Source organism: Macadamia integrifolia, chromosome 6 (assembly GCF_013358625.1).
Source record: "Macadamia integrifolia cultivar HAES 741 chromosome 6, SCU_Mint_v3, whole genome shotgun sequence".
Classification (NCBI taxonomy): domain Eukaryota; kingdom Viridiplantae; phylum Streptophyta; class Magnoliopsida; order Proteales; family Proteaceae; genus Macadamia; species Macadamia integrifolia.
The window spans coordinates 24529332-24551973 of NC_056562.1; the positions used below are offsets into that span (position 1 = coordinate 24529332).

A 22642-nucleotide genomic window follows, 5' to 3' on the forward strand; every position below is an offset into this window, starting at 1 on the left:
TTGGTATCAATACACGTGTCACCGCCTGAAGGTGATATTGCACGGAATTGTACGAGATCGGAATTGCAGACGATTTTTTTCCTCACCAACATGGGTTCCTCAACATAAAAAAAAAAAAAAAAAAAAAAAAAACCCCTTCTTTGTCTATATAAATAATAATTAACATGAAGATAAACACATCACGAAATTCCGATTCAGTAATAATATAGTATATAAGAAAACAGTTTCAATTTCGAATCCAATTATCTAGTAACGAAAAAACGAAAAGGTGGAAAGATTAAACCCTGCAACTATAGTAAGCTATGGTATGCTGAACCCGCCCAATCCCATTAAAGAAAAAAACATTCTAAATATTCCTTCTCAATTCAACTAGAGAGAGAATCAAACTAAGATGTGGAGAGAACTTCAGAATGGCATCAAAATGAAAAAGGATTTAATTCAAACACAAAAAAAAAAAAACTGAGAAATAAATTACGCTAGCCAAATTCAATACCAAATTTCAAAACAGCTTAAGTTAAAAACCAAAATTATAATAAAAAATGACATTGAGAAAAATAAATCAAGGTAGCCAGCTGGTACCACCTGTCTGGACTTCCTTTCAAGTAGCAACACCTACATGAAAATACCTTCCATGGTAAGAACAGGCCTTTTCCTAAAACGAGATCATGGTGGGGGAAGGTTGAAAATCAGAAGGGGATGATAGCCAGGATGTCTATTGCTGGGCACACTGAACTCGAGGCATTGATGGCTCATCATCCTCATCGTACGCCTCCTGCTGTTGTTGCTGCTGTTTCCGCCTCATCTCCTCTTCAATGTTGACATCAATCATGGTGGTCTCCTCACACTCATCTAGCTCCATTTCTGACAATTGGCTGCTTGGCCTTGGTGGTAGGACCGTCTCCAAGGAACGACACTGGTCTGGGGAAAGAATCCCAGAATCAGGGAATTCCACATTGAACTGGATGTACAGTCGACCCTTCATAAAAGGCCTCCCATGGTGTGGCATCCCCTCATCATTAATAGCCTTGTGTTGACCTGTATATCAGTCCCACAAAAGAAATATGTTGGTTTTTGAGAGAGAGAGAGAGAGAGAGAGAGAGAGAGAGCATGGAAAGATGGCTTGTGCCATATTAAAAGAAAGACATCAACATAATACCCGGTTTGATAATCTCGCCAGGATTTGACTTGATCAGTAACTGTCTGCCATCAAGGTGAGTTAAAGCAAACTGAAAGCCACACAGAGCTTCTGTCAAACTAAGTGTATGATCTACATAGAGATCATCAAACTTCCGCTTGAACTTGGGGTGCTCCTTTTGTTGCAACATGAAAACAATGTCCCCTGTGATGGTATCTGGCTGCAAATAATAGGTACAAAACATTAGTAATGTCAGTATCAATGTAAGGCTAAAGCATGAGAACTATCGTAAATGCCTAAGATGAAGGTTGCATTGCACTTACGGCCTCGTCTGCTTCACCCTGGAACACAATTTTCTGGCCATGCTGCATTCCTTTCTCAACATGAACCTCCAGCACCTTCTTCTCCTGAGTAACCTTGCTCCCTTTGCACTGTGGGCATTTATCTTTCTCGCTGATAACCTCACCTGCACCAAGTAATATTTAAAATGATGATTCCATAATCACAAGGCAGACTTGCAGAAAATCAGGGGCTCTATGAAAATACCTGAGCCTCTGCATTCTGGACAGACATGCTGCATCTGTTGGATCATCCCTGGTCCAATCTGTCGGGTTGATATTTTCATTCCTGTACCTTGGCATCCATAACATCTTGCAGGTGCCCCACTCTTGGACCCTTTCCTGGAATGATTACAGACTCATATTATATAGGTAATACACAACATCAGGTATGCCAGGACAGCAATTAAAGAAATCAGCAATTTCTCCAGACCATTCAAGGAAATCAAGCACATCAAACACCAGAAGAACTAAACCATGAAGCATAGCAAGGGTAGTAAAAAAAAAAAAAACAACTCAACTAGATTTTTTAAGACTAGCCACAGGTGTGCATAAACATGAATTAACAATTGATTGGATGATCTATCCACAATAACTGCTAGAGATTGCTCAGCAATAGTTCAGATGATCCATCCACAATAACCGCTAGAGATTGCTCAGCAATAGGTTCAGATGATCCATCCACAATCACCAGTCAACAAAATTATCATCAACCAGCTACAAATGCTTGGGCAGAATGCAGTATGTCAACAAAATTATCATCGACCAGCTACAAATGCTTAGGCAGAATGCAGTATGCCATATATTTAAATTCCAGATTGATCCATATCAGTGTGTTATTTCTTTGTTGCGCAAATTCAACTCCGTAAAGCAGTGTTCTTACAGCAGTTCACTATCATTTGTCCTTTGGCCATAAAGGTACACATCTTCACACCACACTCCAGGAGATCCTATTCGTCTCATCCATCCTCTAGTGATCCTTTCTAATGCGGATCCAAGTTCCAAAAGCTGGAATCGGATCTCTTATGGGCCCACAATTAACAACTATACCAGCATTCACAGAAATAGGGGCATTCTTGTAAATTCAGGATCAACTCAAGCACTTAAAAAAGAGGGAAATTGATACTAGGGTCAATCTGGAATAGAAAAGTAGAAGAGGAGGGGTATTCTGGAATTACAAAAGAAAAGGGGTATATTAGAACACAGGTTTAGAAAAGAGGGGGTTCACTGTAAATATAACTAATTAGGTCACTTAAGAATAAAAGAAGGTCATCATCTTCTTCCTTCTCACGATACTAACCAGCTGACGGAAACCTTGCTGGTTTCAGTTGATGGAACTCACCCAGAAGACCTTCAATCGATCCAACACTTCGGAAGAGAGTTCGAGATTCAAAGCATCCTTGTTTCCAACCATTTTCAGATCAGAAGAAGATGCAACTAACTCCAACAGAATCCTACGACCTGAACATGGTGGAAAACTCGGATCTGAGTTCTGGTTTCAGATCTGCTGTCCTCCGACTTGCAGGAGCTTGGGATGGAGCTTAGGGTTTGGATCGCCCTTACGTAAGGATCAAGCATACACAAATCTCAGCCGCAACAGTTGAGGATGTGATTTGGCTGGGTTCAGATCTGTTAGCTTGCAGACACCGCCCAAAAACAAAGTACGTTCAAGTAAAGAAGAGACAGCAAGGGGAAGTAGATAAGAGAGGGAAACAAGAAAGAAGAAGAAAAAAGAAGGAAAAGAAGATCAAAGGAGGAAGGTGATGCAGATTAATCACCAAAATAGGTTTGTTTTATTAGGAATAAGCCTAAGGTTGGGTTCCATACATGTTGGGCCTTTGATCCCATGTGTTTTGAGTGTGATAAACCATTTTTATGGGTCTAAAAGAAGGATCTAGGATTACATACGGGATTACTAGTTTGTTTCCTTTTTAATTAGGTTTGATTTGAGTAATATTTGTTTCCTTAGGAGTCAAGTCATTAGTAGTTAGTTTCCTTTTTCAACTAGTTTCTAATTTCAGTTAGCTTCTAATTTCAGTTTTTGGTAACTACTATATTAGAAGAATGTTTGATTTCTTTTTTGAGGAACCTTCTATTTTGTAATTCCCTCCCCATCAACATTATAAATAAAGAGGAGGAGGCTCCTAAAAAGAAGATGATTTTGATAAACAAATTAATGGCTGCCTCCATTGTCTTCTCCATTGAGATTTGTCTTGTGTTTGATCAAGGCTGATGGAATTGGTGTTTGATCCAATTGACACTTTGCGGTGTGAAGCCCAAGAAGTTCCTTTCAAGTGTTCTTCTTCTTCTTCAAGGCTATTTACAAGGTTCTATTGTTATTCTACAATTCAGGTATTTACACTTCAGATTCTGCCCAGAAAATACCCTAAACTGAGAAATTGACCCCTGTTCATTGTAGCATCTACAGCCCTAAGTTGTGGCTGGATTTTGGATCGATCCTTCCTTACCATCAAGGAACACTCGACCTGAAAGAGGGGCTGTTCTAATCAGTCGTTTGAGAGATAATTAAAATCTCTAGTTTTTTGGACTGTAGTGGGAAGATCAGAACCGATAGGGAAATTATTGCTTTTCTGCCTCTGTGAATGTTAACCAGGTTATACCCGGTTCCTGAATTAGTTCTGTTTGCTGGTTCATAATCTGAAGTCTTAGAGGGACAGCTTGGGATTGAATCTGATTTCTGAGAATTAATTCTTCTTTATTTTCTGATCTGTAGATTGCTACCTATTTATGGGTAATTGCTGGTTGCTCTTTGATTAAAAGTTCCAGCAATTGAGACTTGGTTAGACTCTCTATCCTAGTCTACATTAGAAGGAGGGATTTCCAGGCCTCTCGGCAGTCATGGTTTCAAGCCAAAAACCTTCAATCAAATTGCAATTCTTCAAATCTGAAATCTTCTCCATTACATGGCTACAAAAAGCAAAATAACAACCTAACGATGGAAACTAATGAAATTAGAAACTGAAATAAAATCTGAATCTTCCTACTAACTTGACCACACCCTACACTAACAATTAAAGGGAACAAATTAATTTACCAAATTAATCCCAATTCTACCCACACCCAACTGCATCACTTTCGAATTCCCTCATTGATTCCAATATAGAACAATCTTTCTAGCTATCCCTGTATTAGCTAATTTCTGACGCAGCTTTCTTTAAGTCTGAAGTTGTGTAAATTTATGTAGTCAAAATAGAATACATCCATATCGGTAACCTTCTATATATATAAAATAGGGCTGGGGATTGCTACCTGGTCTCATGGCCTATATATATATATATATATATACACAACTACTAGGCAGAAATCTATGAAGTTTAAGAGAGAACTGACGCGATCCCGGATTTGAAAACCCTTTAATGGAATGAATATGAGCCCACTAGGAAGCTATACAATTCAAATAGTAGAGTGGATGGCGGTTCTGTAATTAAATAGAAGTTATGGCCAGAGAAATAAGATAAGGACTTATATGGAAATAGATATAAATGTGGAGGGTACTTCTGGCATACAAGATGAACGAGGATAAATTATCATAAGGACAAAGTAGAGGGAAAATATGTAATTTACCCTTAAGCTATTATTTTGCAAAAGGGAGGGGGTCGTTTCTACCTCCAGCCAAAGCTGGAAGCAGAAAGAAACCACGCTATGAAGGAAAGAATTCCTTCAATGTCTGTTGGCTCTGAGATTGCTAGGGAGCGTAGACAATGAGTAGACCTTATGATTGACCATCAATCATAACCTAGACTGAGGGGGAAGGGACCATCCAAGCCCCGCACATACTACAAGTCAGTAGTTACAGTTTCAGCAGTGATGCAAAGCTTGGTTCTTGACGTAGGAGGGTTTGTAGAAGGTGAGACCCTAGGATTAATGTCACCTAAAATAGGGTGACTTACTCCCAACATATTAGGCAAAATAGATTGTGTACAAAGGAGATCAGTCAATCGTATATGGGCTGCAACTATCTTGCATTGAATGATCTAAAGCCTTTGTGTACAAAATGAATGGTCTGCCTGCTACACGTGCGGCCAATACCAGAGGCTTGGTCAGGTACTCTTTGATATCTTCGTAGGCCTTCTCACAAGCCTCATTCTAGACAAAGTGAACCCCTTTTTTTCATGAGCTTAGAGAAGGGTTGACATCTTTTGAAGAGATTGGAAATGAATCACCCAGCACAGGATGAAGGTAACAATAACAGAAAACAGAAGAAAGGGACGAAGGATAGGAGAAAAAAGAGTGAGAGTAGGCAGGAAGCTTACCTGAGGTGGAGTAATCAAAGATGAATCGAAGAAGAGGAGGAACATAAACAACTACTGTTCACAACCACGCAACAGAACCCAATTTCATTCACTAATCATATCTGTCCATCAATAGGTAAACAAAGACCCCTAATCTAGTACTAAGACTAAAATGGAACTGAATTCTACCTTCTACGTAGCCTACTCAAAGCAAAATATAGCAAAATAAAAGAATAGAGATTACAAAATAAACCCAAATAACCCTAACAACCTTTGTTGGTCCAGAAACCCAGGTTGGCCCGTTCCTACTGGACTTGGGTTTTCAAACCCGGTCGTATCGGCACAACCACACCAGTGTTATTGCACCAAAAACACATGAATTGAAAATCATACACATAAAGAAGGAATGAGGAGCCTCCAATTAGTATTCTTTTATAACTTCAGACCCCATTTCAATAGTCATATTCCACTCTATAGACACAATGCACTCTTCAGGATAGAACTAATTTTTGCATGTAAAACCCTAATTGATCAAACATGCACATGCACATGCACATTGACATTGACATTTCACATTCATCCACCAGAACCCAATTTCATTCACTAATCATATCTGTCCATCAATAGGTAAACAAAGACCCCTAATCTAGTACTAAGACTAAAATGGAACTGAATTCTACCTTCTACGTAGCCTACTCAAAGCAAAATATAGCAAAATAAAAGAATAGAGATTACAAAATAAACCCAAATAACCCTAACAACCTTTGTTGGTCCAGAAACCAAGGTTGGCCCATTCCTACTGGACTTGGGTTTTCAAACCCGGTCGTATCGGCACAACCACACCAGTGTTATTGCACCAAAAACACATGAATTGAAAATCATACACATAAAGAAGGAATGAGGAGCCTCCAATTAGTATTCTTTTATAACTTCAGACCCCATTTCAATAGTCATATTCCACTCTATAGACACAATGCACTCTTCAGGATAGAACTAATTTTTGCATGTAAAACCCTAATTGATCAAACATGCACATGCACATGCACATGCACATTGACATTGACATTTCACATTCATCCACCACACGTGCGAGAAAGTGCTAATGATTGGCGAAGGGATAGATGGGATACCCTTTACATTTTGGGCATAGTATGTTTCTCGACAGAGAGAGCTTCTTAGAAGTTCCATTATACAAGTCCTCTAGAGAAACCTTCAGGGTATGGACCACATCTTCACCTTGTTTCTGCCTTCGCCCTCTTGAGCTACCACCACCTTCAAGATTTAAATAAAGATGAAAGGAATATCAAAGACCATAATGTATCACTTACAGGAGAGGTGGTAATTGCACAACTATAGCAAATGGTAAATGTAGTATAAACTAAATGTAGAAATGACTTACCACCAAAAGATCCTCCACCAAAGAATGATTCAAATATATCAAAAGGATTGTGAGAGGCACCACCTCCTCCCATTCCTTCCTTGAGTGCATCTTCACCATACTGATCATAAATTTCTCTTTTCTCAGGATCACTAAGAACTTCGTAAGCCTGAGCCAACTCCTTGAACTGATTCCAAAACCGACCAAATTAGTAAATATTGAGAACGTACATAAAAAACGTCCTTAAACTACAATCCCAGCTTTTGCATAAGATATGAAAAAACAAACTGCCGATTTCTGTGTTTGACTATGCAAAAGATGCATTGGTATCAAACTAACAACTTTGGGAACCAAACAAGCATAACACACTACAGTGCGCACATGCACATTTGTGATGAATATCATTATACACTATGGTTCACAAGCACACACTTGTGATGAATACCGTTAAACTTTGATCACTTAACATCTATCACTTGAAATTCCCTTTCATTCTTATTGGAGCTGTGAAGGGATGATAGATAAGATGGTAACTGTGTGCCGCCAATGAAAAGTGGTTTCTACTTTCTATGGTTGAATTTGGGGTTCCAACTCTCCTTCAGTCAGAGGGGTGGATAGTTTAAAAAGTACAGGATTATTGAAATACATAAAAGGCAAAATACATATGCCTGCTCTTCCTAGGATGGTACTGCAAAATTTTAAATTGTACTTTAAATAAATGAAAGCGTATACATGGTTCTAATCAGGAAACTGTTACATCAAAAAGTACCCAAGACAGACTGCAGTACTGAATAATAGTGTAGTTAAATGCATTAAACATGCGGCAAGCAACAATTCCCAGAACAATTAATCAAAAAACAAACTTAAAATTAAGTCACCCACTTCCTGTTAAATACATAAGATATGTTGTTCACCTAAAGGGCATTCTTTCTGAATTTCATAAATCAGATAATAAATTCCAATCTACAGTACTACAGCATCAACAGTTATATTTCAGCCCTAAACACTACGGAGAAGAAGTGGGTAGGTTTTTCCAAGCTTGCAGTAACTTCAAATTAGAATTATTTAAGAATCAGAACTTACACCAATGTTAAGTGGAGTTACTTCCACCTAAAAGGACCATCCACTACTCATCAATCTAAACACTATAGTACCAGAAGGTAGCTGATGACCAGAGATATAATCTCAGACAATACTCATGAACCTCGAGGAATGCCAACTCAAGCATTTCCCCGTCACTACTTGCACCTTAAATGAATAGAAATTCATTTTAATACTTTCTTTTCAAGAAGAAATAATTCAATAGTTCTTAATATTAAAACTACTTATACAACTCAACTCAGCCTTATCCCAACTGAATGGGGTCAGTGTATTAGGCCATACATATAAGATGTCCAAATCTCCATAATGGTCTTCTAAATAATTAGAAAGCCATTCATAGATGTTAATCATCACCACTTCTCATACTGCATCCAGGTACCGACAACCATGTTTTAGAACTGAATTATATGCTCAACAGATCCCAAAAGGAGTCATCCCTTGGCTAGTGGGAAAAACTTGAACTGCAAAGATGAAGACATGGGATTGAGTCTGAGTGGCCAGTTTGTGCAAAAATGCCAAAGGTTAGAAAATTACTAAGAAAACCCTTCTAGGACCCAGCAAAAGCAGGATCTGTGATGGGTTATGACACTTACAATAGATCCTATGAAAAAATTTGAAGATTCCATAATGTGGCCATACATATATGACTCATATTAGGTGTGCAGGATCCCATACTGAAATTCAAAGAGAATCCAGCCTAAGATAGAAAAAGAGGGGAGATAAACTCACTTTCTCAGGGTCGCCACCCTTGTCAGGATGATTCTTTATGGCAGCTTTCCTATATGCCTTCTTCAGTTCATCTTGACTTGCACTGTTTGAGACACCAAGAATCTCATAATATTTGGTATTATCACTCTTCTTTGGAGCACGGCCAAACATAATTGCAGCACTTCAATACTCCACAACCCACAAACTAATCTCAAACTCACTCTGATTCTGAGCTCTAACATGCCAAAAAAGAATAAAAACTGAGTAGCGAATAAATATATAAATAGAACATAATACACAATTAAACAACAACTCAACCTTATCCCAACTAAATGGGGTCGGTTAATAGAGAAGCACAACAATGAGGTGAGATAAAATGGTATCATATATTGGAGGGCAGAGAGGACATTTCATGTGAGGAGGTGCTAGCATACCCTGTCTGGTGGATCAGAGAACTTTTTCCCTAGCTATTATTATTCATCGATGGTATAAACCAATGGTTTTTGTTAAGAGCCCCTCTACATCTTAAAAGAGAGAAGATGATGATAGTAGTGGTTGTGATGGTAGAGATGGAGGAAGCAATAACATGCATACATAATTACTAAACTAAATAGACACACGCAAAAAATAGTAAAAAAAATTCTGTACCTAGTGCATGAGGCTCCCGAAGCTGTGGGGTCGGGAGAGGGTAATACTGTATGCAGACTTACCCTTGCTTTGCGGAGAGGCTGTTTCTAGACTCGAACCCACAACCAGTAGGTCACAATGAAGCAACCTTACCATTGCGCCAAAGCCAAAGTAGTCAAACTTATCAAATAGGAAGAAAAAGTAAAAGAGAATTTTTTCATATGGAAATTAAACAAAAATATTCCCATTTTTTAAAACACCAAACACAAAACAAAGATCAACTACTACAACAACAACAATCTCAGCCTTATCCCAACTTAATGGGGCCGGCTACATGGATCCGGAAAATCAACTAGCACCAGAAACTAATCTGAAAGACGTATTACAAAAATAAATACTCAATGGTTGAGGTAAAATTAGACAGCCATATAGGGCATACACCCCCCGCCTGGGGAGGGTCATAATGTAAGCAGCCTTACCCCCACTTCACAAAGAAGCTTTTTTCCAGATAAAATTAGACAGCCAATGACATAACATTGTTTCTTTCTGGCTGTGACGGCAGAAATGTATCTTATTACACGTCAATATAAAGACAACACCAGAGCTACCATGATATACGAAGAAGCAATAAATTTCTATTCCCCAATTTGAAACAAAGATGGGGAAAAAGAGACTAGAAAAGGAACTACAATTCTGTACAAGAGAAAGACACAGTAAAAATTAGAGCCCATGTTCGACACACTAGATCCAATTCTACAAAGCAGAGTTGCAGCAAAGAAAACTAAACACATAAGGAGAATAAAGAATGTGTTTGGGTTCATGTATGTGCACGATCGAGGGAGAGAAAGATAGAAGCAACCCTTGAGCATCATTATCAATAAAAAAACGAAGAGGTTCGAAACCACAGGGAAAAGGGGGAGTACAGGGGGCTAAAGCTTGTTCAACCATCCCAAACTAAAAGGGGGCTCATACTGCAAATAAAACCCACCCACCCCATCAGAATCTGGAATTCAAAACCCACTACAGAGAAAAATTTGCAGGTTTAAGAAAAAAAAAAAGACAATCAAATTCGAAACAAATCTGAGTCCCTAATTCAGTAACAACAATCAAATTCACTTACCAACGAAAAAGAAGAAAACCTAACCTTTACGATTTCGTGGTTTTTTTCATCAGAATAAAAGAAAAATAATCAGATCGATGAAAAAATAGAGAGGGTTATAGAGATCTTACTGGTATTCTATTGTGGAGAGCTGGAAGCGAAGCAGCAGCAGCAGCAGCAGCAGCAGAGAAAGAGAGAGCGAGCGAGAGAGAGGAAGGTGTCTCGTCTCCCCTAAGGCCCTAACGATTCGCAGAGGAATTTTACCAATTTTGTTGACGGTCTATTTATTGGAAGGAAAATAATTATTTATAAGAAAAAAAAAAAAAACTATAAAGTGAATTGTGACCGTGTGTAGACCAACGGTTCAGATGGAGTTTGGATGAACGACAACCGGCTCTGTCATACTTTTTATTTTTTTTGTTAAAAAGTTGTCTTACTTAAGGGAAAGGGTTGGGTATGCCGCCGATATCAAGTATGTTAGCATCCAGTATGTCTATCTCTCTATTCTTTTTTTCTGAAATGACGATTATATCTTTCCTGAATGATACTCCATCATGTGTTCCTATTGGTGCTATCAGCTATCATACTTGATATCGACGGTATACCTATCCCTCTCTTTGTACTTAAATACAAATTACCTACGGGTATTTTTTTTTTTTCTTGAGAACTTGAATGACAAGTATAGGTAACAGTTATGGGTCCATCAGTCTTGGACCTCTGGCGACGTCATTTTTTGTACATGGTAAATTACAACTATGCCCCTCAAGTTTTAAATAACTTCTCATTGCCTCATTTTGTTTTGTCAAATATTATCAAGTCTCTCCCTCCATAGATAGGATTGGGATCTCTCCAACACCGACGACCCTCCAATGATTTATCCAAAGGCTGGAAAGACTTGGACACATATTCTTAGGTGTTGGCAGGTGTTGGGATGTGTGGTCAAGCCCTTGCAACCCTTGGATGATCTTTGGAGGGGCATTATAGGGTACAGTCGTTGGAGAGGAGCCTGATCCAGTTAGTTAAGACCAAAGGAGGACGGATCAGGATCCTCTCCAACGACTCTCCAACCAGATATGCATATGATTATGTATCGATCACCTTACATGTATGTATTTGGTTGGAGGGAAATTGAAGAAAAAATTGCTGGAGAAGATCCTGATTTTGGACAAAATTTAATTGGGAACAAGGTAACTAAAACTGCAGTTGTAGTTCATCCACACAATTTTAACTTTTACAATTAAAATTAAGGGAGAATGAATGCTACCCAATAGTGTTGTATACGCCTAGATACATGGAGAAGTGGAGATGGGTATGGGCATCTTTTCATAATTTGGTTCTACATCCCCATGGGCGTAAGTAACACTATTGATCAAGTGTCGCAAGAGCAACAACGGTGGAGAGTATTGTAATGGAGAATTTTAAAGAATAATGTGCATTACAACAAATTAGAAGATTGGAAATATTCTCAAGGACAACACAACAAAATGGTGTCGTCGGGAATTTAAAAATAAATAAATAAATCATACAAAAAAAAAAATCGTAGAATATATAAAGAGTATGAGGATTGGGGGTTGTCAACGGGCCAGGTTGGGTTGGGTTTTTAAAACCCCAGCTCAACCCTAAGGCCTCTTAACTCAACCCAAGCCTTGCACAACCCTTGCTCGGATTGGATATCTCAGCCCAGACTCAAACTTGTTGGGTTTAACCCAACCCAGTCTAGTACTATTGGTTACTTGGTTGCTTAATCTTGATGCATTGCAGAGGCCAAAGACCAAAATTTTCATATATATATATATATATATTGTCGAAAACAAAAGACTTCTTGCAGACCTTTTTTTATAAGTAGCCATTTATAGTTATTAACATATTTATATTGTTATATACTTAATATATAGGGTAAACTTGGATTAGATTGGGTTGGGTTGAGACTCAACCCTGGCCCAGCCCAACCCGGCCTTGAACCTGAATTTCTCAGTCATGGTTTACCTTGTGGATTGAAATCTCAGCTCAAGCCCTGTTCAGGCTCAGGGTGTGCTGAGGTAGGTTTGGGCTGACTAGGCTTTTTGACTCCCCTAATGAAGATACACTCAAGGTTGTTAATACAATTTTGTGTAGAGTTATTGACATTACAGTTTTTATGGTAAATCAAAATATATTTAATGATTAGATGGAGGGACACCAGAGGAGATTTATATAGGAAAACATCTGAATTATTTATTTTATTGGTTGCATTGCCTATATGCTCATGTTAGTAAAGAAATTAGGAAAAAACCTGATCTTAAATCTATTAAGTGTGCATTTATCGGATATGATGTTGATGAATTAGTTATCATTTTATAAGTCATGAATGACGAGTTCACCTTAATGAAGCAAAACAAAACTTGTGATTTAGTAAAGTTGCAACTTAGAAAGAAAGCATTCTTATACAAAAATTGGTATACATAATTAGATATTTAAAAATGAAGTATGGGAAAAAAAAAAAAATGTACAAAACAAGAATTGTAGTAAAAGAATTTGAACAGAAGAAAGGTATTGATTTCTAAGAATTATTTCTCCCGTTTTTAAGATTACTTCAATTCTTATTTTGTTGAGCATAGCAAATAAAGAAGATTTACATCTTGAGCAATTAGATTGTTAAAACTACTTTTCTCCATGAAGAAAATATATGTGCATCAATCCAAAGGGTTTGACATCAAGGGCAAGGATACACTAGTTTGTAAATTAAATAGGAGCTTATATGGCCTCAAGCAAGCTCCAATGGAGCAATATTTACAAATTTATGTAGGGCTCCAACGTTTGTAGATAATTTTAATGACTTTGCGATACTTGTACCCTTCTAAACCAAATCTCCTTGAAGAGAAACCAATTTGAACCACTTGAAATAGTTGGGCAAGTTGATCTAGATATCTTCCTACTTTTCCGGTTGTAGGAGAGAGAGAGAGAGAGAGAGAGAGAGAGAGAGAGAGAGAAGGGGAGGGGTGCGGCCATGCGGGTGGCACAAGAGGGCGGCAATGGGCCATCAGAAGAGATAGGGGGGGGGCAACAGTGCACGATCTGCTACTTGGCAACTGCATTTTACTCTATTGGCCATTCCGTCAAGGATGATGAGTTGGTGATGGGAGTTTTAGAGGTGGTGGTATGAACAAAGTTGGAAATATGAAAAAAAGAAACAAATAAAGAAAGAATGGTACTCTGATTATTATATGTCAAAATAAGGTATGTTAGATATAGTTTTTCTAAACATTATGTACCCTAGATGATATTTACTTTTAAAATTTGGATTAATTACTCGGATACCCCTGTGCTATGCCAAATTACTTGTCATGCCAAAGGTTTGAAAAGTTTACTTGAAGCCCCATGAAAACTTGGCGGTGTTAGTCTGCTGTTAGTGGTTGGATATAAAGATTATTTTACCTTTATGAGTTATTCAACCTAAAAAAACCCAAATTAATTTAAATAGTGGGTGAAGGGAATCCCATTTCACCATCTTCCATCTCATGATCCTTCAACCAAACTAGCAATAAGAGCAGCCACCCTCAGTGAAGAAGATGAAGCAAACAAAGATCGAAGAAGGGGATCTATCGACCAAGAAGACGATCGACAAGGGGATAGTGGCTGTTAGGTTTGATTAGAAGGGTTTCTGCCATTATTGAATGTGGGTTGAAAAAGGAGAAGGGTTTTAGCCATCGTTGAAGGTGGTTGAAGGAGGAGAAAGGTCAGTGAAAGAAAAGAAAAATAAGGGTTGAAGCCTATGGTTTATGTGAGAAAGGAGGGGTATATATAGAGACAATGAGGAGAAGAGGAGGATTTCAACCCAAGGAAGAACAGAGAAGAAGAGAGAAGAGGAGGGTGGAGAATCATCTTCAATTTCTAGTAGACCGAATTGTAGTGAAAATTATTGTGATGAAAAACCTATAAAGAACCACCAATTTGCCAAGAATCTCAATCTTCATCTTCACCTCCCCATTGTACGAAACCCTAACCTGCAAACTGATTTCAACAAGGGTTTTTTTTTTTTTTTTTTTGTTAAAGGGTGGAATGGTCTATTCACTACCCTTCAAGGGTAGTTTGAGCATTGAGGATTTTTCCCAACCATAAGAACATTATTAAACAGTAATTGACTAATAGACAATGGTTAGTTGTAATAAATCTAAAATGCAAGGGGCGTCTAAGTAAACTTTTCAAATTTTTGGGGTGTTAAGAAATCTGGCCATAGTACAGGTAAGGGTGTTAATCGATTCGCTTCTGGTGTAGATGGTTTGATTTGGTTCCGTGCAAGATTTTTTAAGTAAAACCAAAACCTAATCATTTATTAAATGGTTTCATATATTAAAACCGGAACCATTTATTTCAGTTTAAATGATTTTATTTTTCTTATGTTTTCTAATTTTTTATCCAAACAACTTCTTTACCTTTAAAAGTTTTAGTGAAATAGATGTAAATTGTAATATTGAATTGAATTGTTTATTGTTATATACATTTTCTTTTTTATAGTTGTTTAATGCAAACTTAATTTTTTATTGAATGTATATAAACTTAATATTGAATGACTTAAACTTAGTACGTATATGTTAATTGGTTTAATGGTTTATCAATAGTTTAAACCTTAAAACGAAAACAGAATCATTTAATAAACGGTTTCACAATTTCACTATAAACAATTCGATTCGATTTCGGTAAATGGTTTCGGTTTTAAATTCACATCCTTAAGTAAAGGAGGTGTCCAAGCAACTAACCCTTAAATTTTTTAATAAATTGAAGGGTTGGGAATTGAGATCACTACCTAATCACATGGCCATTGCATCATTGCGGTGACCAACTAGAGGAGACGCACAAGCAACCAACCAAGGGTCAGGGTGATCTTTTTGTCACCCTTGTGTCTAGGCACAAGGGAGACTAGGTAGTGTTCTTTTCCCCTAATTTAAATTAGAGTGAGAGAGCACTGCCCAATAACACATGTACACATCAGAATCTGCGACCAATGGAAAGGCGCATGCGAGCATCTTCATTACTGTCTTTTTGCATCCGTTGTGTCTTGGCATTGGTACATGCTATCGAATAGCATTCTTTTTTCTTTTAAATTAGAAGACAAACAAGTGAAGCCTAATAGAATTTATGAACGTCCAATAGATAAAAGGGATGTTAGAATTGAAAAACAAACTAAAGTATTGAGAGCAGATCTGGTTCTTGTACGAGAACCATTCTCGTATGAGATTGATCCACACCTGATTTTTTTTTTTCGTAAATCTATCCACACACATGGAATCCATGCAAGGAAAATCCCTATAGTGGATTCTATATGTGGATCAAACCGTACGAAAACCTGACCGCACTCCAAGGAATTCGACACTTGAAAACAGGAGAAGCTTGGGGTGAGCATCCCCTTGCAATAATGCGATCTGGTTTACGCGGGATAAAGTTTTCGATACAGGCAATGGGGCTACTTTGTTTTTTTTTTTTTTTTTTGGTAGGAGGCAATGGGCCTGTCCAATTACTCAACCTGGGGATATGCCATCAATTATTAGTAATGAACAAGAATTCCTAGGTGAGTCCAATACATGGAGCCATCTCTCTAAACTAACTTTTCTACCACAGATAAAGCAAGGAAGTTGAAAAATTTTGAGCAAATAAGGCTAGGCCAAATGGTTGTTGCGGTATATATTAGTACAGGCACAACCCGATGATGCAATCTTTGCCAAAACTCACCTATACAAGTGAAGGGGAAACAAACCAAACAGTTAACAGAGATGTGAGCCTAAAAGTCCTCTAGGGAAGAAGGGTAGGACTATCCAAGTAGGGGTTTGGTGTGGCGAGAGCCAGCCACGTGCCCACAGATGAAGAGCAGTTCCCTCGTTGGTGATGGTGGATCACATGGTCCGTCCCTATTGTCATCGTCGTACCAGCACTGCTAACGACTGCCACGTCATGATCGGACCCCACAATGGACTCCTTTCCTGCTGCTGCATCACACGATACCTGTACACCATAGTTTCAATTTATGATTCCATGAAATTAAAATAGAGATTAAGTGAAAATGTGAAACTAAAACGTACATAATCGTCATTGAGGTCGAGGTTGAGGTTAAAATGGGGAATGACAGTACTTGTCCTGGTGGTTCTAATGTTGTCTTCTCCCAGGCATGTCGATTGATCAGGTATGACGAACGACGATGATACGGTCACTGTAAAGCCTCTTTTCTCGGCCAAAGGTCTCACTGGAGACGGGCTTGGCTGCGGGTTAGAAGTAAGGAGAGGAGGAGCGACGCTGGTGAGGAGGCTGGGTTTGGACGTGGCAGAAGAGATCGAGGGAGTGGTGGGGCCCACGAGAAGATCCTGATCAACCTGTACGTTCACCTGGGACTCTGCATGTGGGGTAGGGAGAGGAGACAAAATGTTGCTGCCCACTATGCTCATGTTGGGCCAAAGGAAGGTTCCCTGCGGCTTGCATATCCTGAACCCACTCCGTAACTTTTGTTTCTTTTCTGCCGCCTCTCCCTTTCCATCGTCTTCTTCTTTCTCAGCCGCTGCATCAGTACTAGTCTCTTTTCCTTCTTTCTTTTGTTGTTCTTCTTCAATGACTATCTCTGATCTCGCATTCTCCACTTGCATCGAAGATGAAGATAGCTTCCCAAGCTCCTCCTGCATCACCACCCGTCCATGGTTACAATAACAAATAAGATAAATAGAACAACCACCAAACTTGATATCTTACATATACTAAGCTCTGGCTTTCAATACCTGCATTTCCTTCAACGAATTGGAATATTCGACGAGCTGTTGCTCGAGTTGAGCTTTTCTCTTCACCAGGTTCACGTATATTTCCTGTTAAAGCAAAGATTTTATCAAAAAAAAAGATAAAAAAATTGACTCTGATTTTGTGTCGCGTTAATCATGAAAACTACCAGATCATTCTCGAAGAATGTGTCCGTGCCTCTTACATTATTTATTCTTTTTTACCTGCGGTCGTGTGGCCACAGTGGCAGATTCTAACTGAGAATTATCAACAGGAGTCGTTGGAGTGGCATTAGCTTCGTCGTTCACCTTAGCATCGTCTCCATCACCAATAGCTTCCCCATCGTGTGGTTTCGTATAGACTAGCTCCTGCACTTCTCTGTTTGAATGCAGTAGATCCACCCAAAAGGCCAAAACAGAAAGCATTTATATTAAATAACAGTCCGATCTTCTTTACCTCAAAATAGACGGAACATATTATTCATTATCAGATACCTCTTAAGGATGGCCATTTCTTCCTTGAGCAGGTTCAGCTCTCTAGCGCAAGCGCCGTGTTGAGATGGGCTGTCGCCAGGTTTCCACCCAGGTGGTGGAATCCAGTAAGGATCGTTCACTCCTGCCGCCTTCCGAATGTTGACCAGATTCACGTTCTCCAGCCAGTATTCCATTGCTCCCTCTGGGTTATGCCTTCGACGGAACCGCTCCTTGGCTCCTGGAGCAACCTTCCCGGCCATGTGCTTCAGGAGGTGGTCTAGCAGCCCTGTATCACCGATGTGCTTCCTTGCCTCCTCCCTCAGTGCTGGCCGAAGCATCGGGTGCCCTATCACCGCCTCCTTCTCTTTCATTATCCCAAGCAATTTCTCCTCCGCCAGCTTATACCTATTCATATTACGTAATATAAAACAACCCAGACGAGCAGAGGCGTCAGTAGTGATTATCAACTAAGAATGTTTCCGTATTATAAATTATTGTTTGATTGATAATCAATAACAGTTACGGTTTCTTACCTCTCCACGGACCACCTGTTCTTGCCCAAGGACGCCTTCAGGGTCTTCTCTCTGACATGTTTTCTTATCGATTTTGCATTCCGAAACCTGCTCGAACTGTCACGCTTCCTCTTCCTAGTTCTTTCTTTCGTCTCTTCGGTTGCTCGTTCCATTGCTACTTCCTCTTCCTCTTCTTCTTCTTCTTCTTCTACTTCGTCTTCTTCTTCTTTCTCATCATCATCATCCTCCTCTTCTTCTACCTCCTTTCCTTCTCTCGAAACCAAAAATGGTTGAGACATTTTCTTCTTGTGCCGTCCGATAAACGTCACTTGCCTGCGCACTCCCCAGTGCACTTGACCTGCACATTTCAGAGCCGACCAACATGTTCCCTTCACCACAGGGTCATCCGGTAATCTCTCCTTGGTAACACAACTTGGGCTTTCAGATACTTCAAGAGGTACCAACCAGAAGCTCTGTAAGTTCTTCTGTTTTAATACCTCAGAAGATGGAACTTGTCTCATGAAAATTTTCTTCGCTAGTCTTGATCCAATGACGAACTGCTCGTCTAGAGCGGGTTGAACTTTGCCTGCGAGATCCTGTGGGTTTCGGCTTGATGGGTCTTTATCGAAGTAAGTTCGAAGAGAGAGATTACTCGGAAACTTCACTGATACAATGAGCTCAGTCTTTTCAGTCACCTGCAAAATACCCGTCGGAAGGTATCAAACATCATTGGAACTAAAGATAAAAATCAAACAAAGGGAGTATCATCAGAGTTTAATTTACCATGACCATACGAATAATTTTGAGTTGTATAGGGGATCTCGGTGGTAGCTTCGTGTGATCAATTTCGTAGAAATAACCCACTTCTGGTTCCATTTCCTCGGAAGTTTCTGGCTCTGGTTTTAGGGAAATGAAAAAAAGAAAAAGACTATTATAGGGGATCAAAGCTTAACAGACATGGGATCGAGGACGAGAAGGAGGAGGGGGGTCGGGACTTATATGTCAATTTTAAGAAAAAGGAGATTTTCAGTTGAAAACAGGAGAGAATCAATTCTTAGAAAAGATGATCAGCTTTCTCCGTTATACTGTTACCGTTGCATGCGAGATTACAATCCATCGCCCGTACATGTCTAAGCAATGGAAGGCGACAATTCCTTCTGTAGCAGACATTGTCCTGCAAAAAGATAAACCACTGTCGTCAGATCAGAGTTCACAGAAGCCGCTCTCTCTCTCTCTCTCTCTCTCTCTCTCTTTGAGACACACACGCACACACACACTATACGTTGCGATAAGGTGTTTATATACGAGCCTCATGACTTCATATATTTGTTAATTAAAAATAAGAAGACAGTCTTCACTAAACAACTATGATAAGCAATCAATACTTCGATTAATGATGTATTCACGATAAAGAAGCAAAGAAAAACAATCAACAAGCATAAGACTCATGTCCTGCTGCAGACTGCCCTAAAGAAAAGGTATTTTCTGTAATGAGCACGCTAGAAAATGACAGGCCTGGAGAGAGACAAAGAGGGATTTTACCTTGCTGTCTTGGGCGATATTTCTTTCATGGTTACAGAGATTTGCTTCCATGTTATTGTATCCAAACCTGCACACACACAAGCTGTGAGAGTGAGCTGCAGGACTCAGAGAGAGAGAGAGAGAGAGAGAGAGAAGACAAATGTATTAAATACCAAGCATCAAACCAGGTGAAAGTAGCAACAAATAAACTGGTTTTTGGTCGGAAGTGTTGAAGCAAAAATGGAAATAATTTTCAGACGAATTCGGCGGAGATAAGATAAGAACCGTGAAAGTAGTTTTAGGGTTTCAACTTTAAAATGGAAAGAAAGAAGAGAACTGTCCGAAAACCTTTTAGCCTTACAAATGTAGTAAGTATTGCATTGAACTCTCAAGGAAAAAAAAAACAAAAAAGGATAGAGCAGAAGATAAACCAGGTCAGGAACAGTAATAATACTGCTGAAAACGAAGTCGATGAAGAAGTAACAGCTAACAAGAAAGAAATGCCGAAGATCGGATTTCTACAGTAGCTGCTTTCAGATCCAAAAACACGAGAACGAAGCTATCAAGATCCTTAAAAACTGTATTATTTGATTTCAGATTAAAATCTCCAAATCCAGAAACTAAAAGGAAAGAGAAAACCATTAAAACAAAGCTTTGGATGCGTAAATCTCACATCTCTTCAGATTTCTTCTTAGTCCCTGCAACAAAGACGACCTGCAGCCATTTTCAAAATAATCAAGCAAAAACAAAAGCATTTAGCTTTTTGGAGACTGATTCAACAAGCTAAGATTCATAACTTACTTGTAACAACTGAAGTAGAATGTTCTTCGTCTGCTACTCACTGATTCAAGAGCAAATACATAGAAAAGCATCCAAATCCTGAGTTTAGCGAGCGAGGAAGAAGAAGAAGATCAGATGAGATAACGAAATGATATACCCTAACCATTTTTGAGTATCTGAGAGGAAAGAGAGAGAATTGGAGAAGGAACTCAACTCATCTCTTCTATACGTGCTCTGCGCATATGGGAGTGGCCGAATGAACGTTGGGAAGGGTATATGTAAGAAAAACATTGGTAGGGAAATCTTCTACTGCAACTAAAATCTATAGTTTATGATGCAACCTTGTGTTTATTGACCATGCAAATGGAATCCTCGGCAACTGATGCTCATTGGACTGTTTCTTTGTTGGGTTCTTCCCGACGGTATCCTTTTTGAGTTTTGAACCTCCTTTTGCCTTTGAGAGTATCAGTTAACTATAAGTAGGTAGGGACCCATCTGAGGTAATAGCTAAGGATTGCAACACGTGTCTCAACCTAAACCTACAAATTGTTGGCCGTTTGATGTCAAGCATTTATTGCAACACGTGTCTCACCCTAAACCTACAGATTGTTGGCCATTTGATCTCAAGCAATTTGCTTGGAATACTTTTGTTCGTTTTTGTTCTTTTTCATTCCCTTTTGTTGCTTTATTTTTCTTATGAGCTTTTTATATGTGAAAGGGACTTAAAGGTGTTAATCGGTTTTGTCTCCGTGTTAATGGTTTGATTTAGTTTGGTGTAAAAAATTTTAATTGCGGATCAAATTCTTCGTATGAGAATTATTCTTGTACGATCTGATTCACATAGATAGAATCCACTACAAAGTTTTTTCTTAGATGGATTCCATCTTTGTTGATCACTTACGTATGAGAACTATTTTAGTATAAGGACCCGATCCGCTCTCAGATCTTTTAGGTAAAATCAAAATCAAATCATTTAATATATGGTTTCATATATTAAAATCAAAATCATTTATAAACGGTTTCGATTTAAATAATTTTAAACGGTTTTCTTATGTTTTCTAATTTTTATTCAAACAACGTCTTTTCCTTTAAAATTTTAAGTGAAATAAATGTAAATTGTAATATTGAATTGAATTGTTTATTCTTATATGTTTTTTTTTTAATAGTTGTTTAATATAAATTTATTTATTTTTATTGAAATGTATAAAAACTTAACATTGAATAACTTAAACTTAGTAGGTATATGTTAATCCGTTTAATAGTATTTAAACTTTAAAATCAAATCCGAATTACGATTTTTGTTTAAAATAAAAATCGAATCATCTAATAAACAGTTTCACGGTTTCGATATAAACGGCTAGATTTCATTTCGATAAACGGTTTCGGTTTCAAATTCACATCCTTAGATAGTGTGATCCAAGCAAGTGGCACAAGATGGCACATCAACAACCAACTATCCATTATGTATTGATTGTATGTGCACCTAGTGCACAGCTGATGGCTACAGGTGAGTGCCCAAGTGTTTCCAACCATCTGATGCGCACTAGAGAGGATCCATGTCCCCAATCAACAACCAACTATGAAGAATGGAGAGGGGCTACTTGTGTGGAATATGAGGAATTTTCTGTGCTTATCATGCAGATTAGGAACGAGTCTCAAGGAACGAAGCAATCAGTCCGGAAGAGAATCGTGAAAAAGAAGGAAGTAGAGGAAGAAGGAAAATGTTGTACCGAACCATTTTCTCTCAAAGACCTTTTTCTCTGTTAAAGATATCGATATTGTATTGTGTTAATTTTATCTCTATGGATCACTGGCCAATCTAATACTGCTTCCTATTATCTTATGAGGAGCGACGAAATGGTTTCATATGGAGACTTGAGGTGTCATTTCATATGAGAGAGAGAGAGAGAGAGAGAGAGAGAGAGAGAGAGAATTCATGTAGGTTCAGAATAGAACTTTTTAATTTTTTTTTTTGGGGGGGGGGG

General features: G+C 38.6%; 2 protein-coding genes across 2 annotated transcripts; both read right to left on the reverse strand.

Annotated features, from left to right (window-relative positions):
- Positions 1-460: 460 nt before the first annotated feature.
- Positions 461-10905, reverse strand: LOC122082587 (chaperone protein dnaJ A6-like). Its single transcript, XM_042650259.1, has 8 exons — positions 10771-10905; positions 8935-9148; positions 7126-7291; positions 6857-6998; positions 1682-1815; positions 1459-1601; positions 1157-1355; positions 461-1035 (listed from the first exon to the last, which is right to left on the reverse strand). The coding sequence occupies exons 2-8, from the start codon at positions 9082-9084 to the stop codon at positions 713-715; spliced, it is 1257 nt and encodes a 418-aa protein (XP_042506193.1). The 5' UTR covers positions 9085-9148; positions 10771-10905; the 3' UTR covers positions 461-712.
- Positions 10906-16252: 5347 nt separating this feature from the next.
- On the reverse strand, positions 16253-19219 carry LOC122082161 (protein DYAD-like). The gene is made up of 8 exons (XM_042649641.1): positions 19140-19219; positions 18587-19051; positions 18378-18412; positions 17866-18249; positions 17596-17749; positions 17377-17460; positions 16693-17277; positions 16253-16615 (listed from the first exon to the last, which is right to left on the reverse strand). Exons 1-8 carry the CDS (start codon positions 19146-19148, stop codon positions 16406-16408), a joined length of 1926 nt encoding a protein of 641 aa, XP_042505575.1. The 5' UTR covers positions 19149-19219; the 3' UTR covers positions 16253-16405.
- Between the last annotated feature and the right edge of the window lie 3423 nt (positions 19220-22642).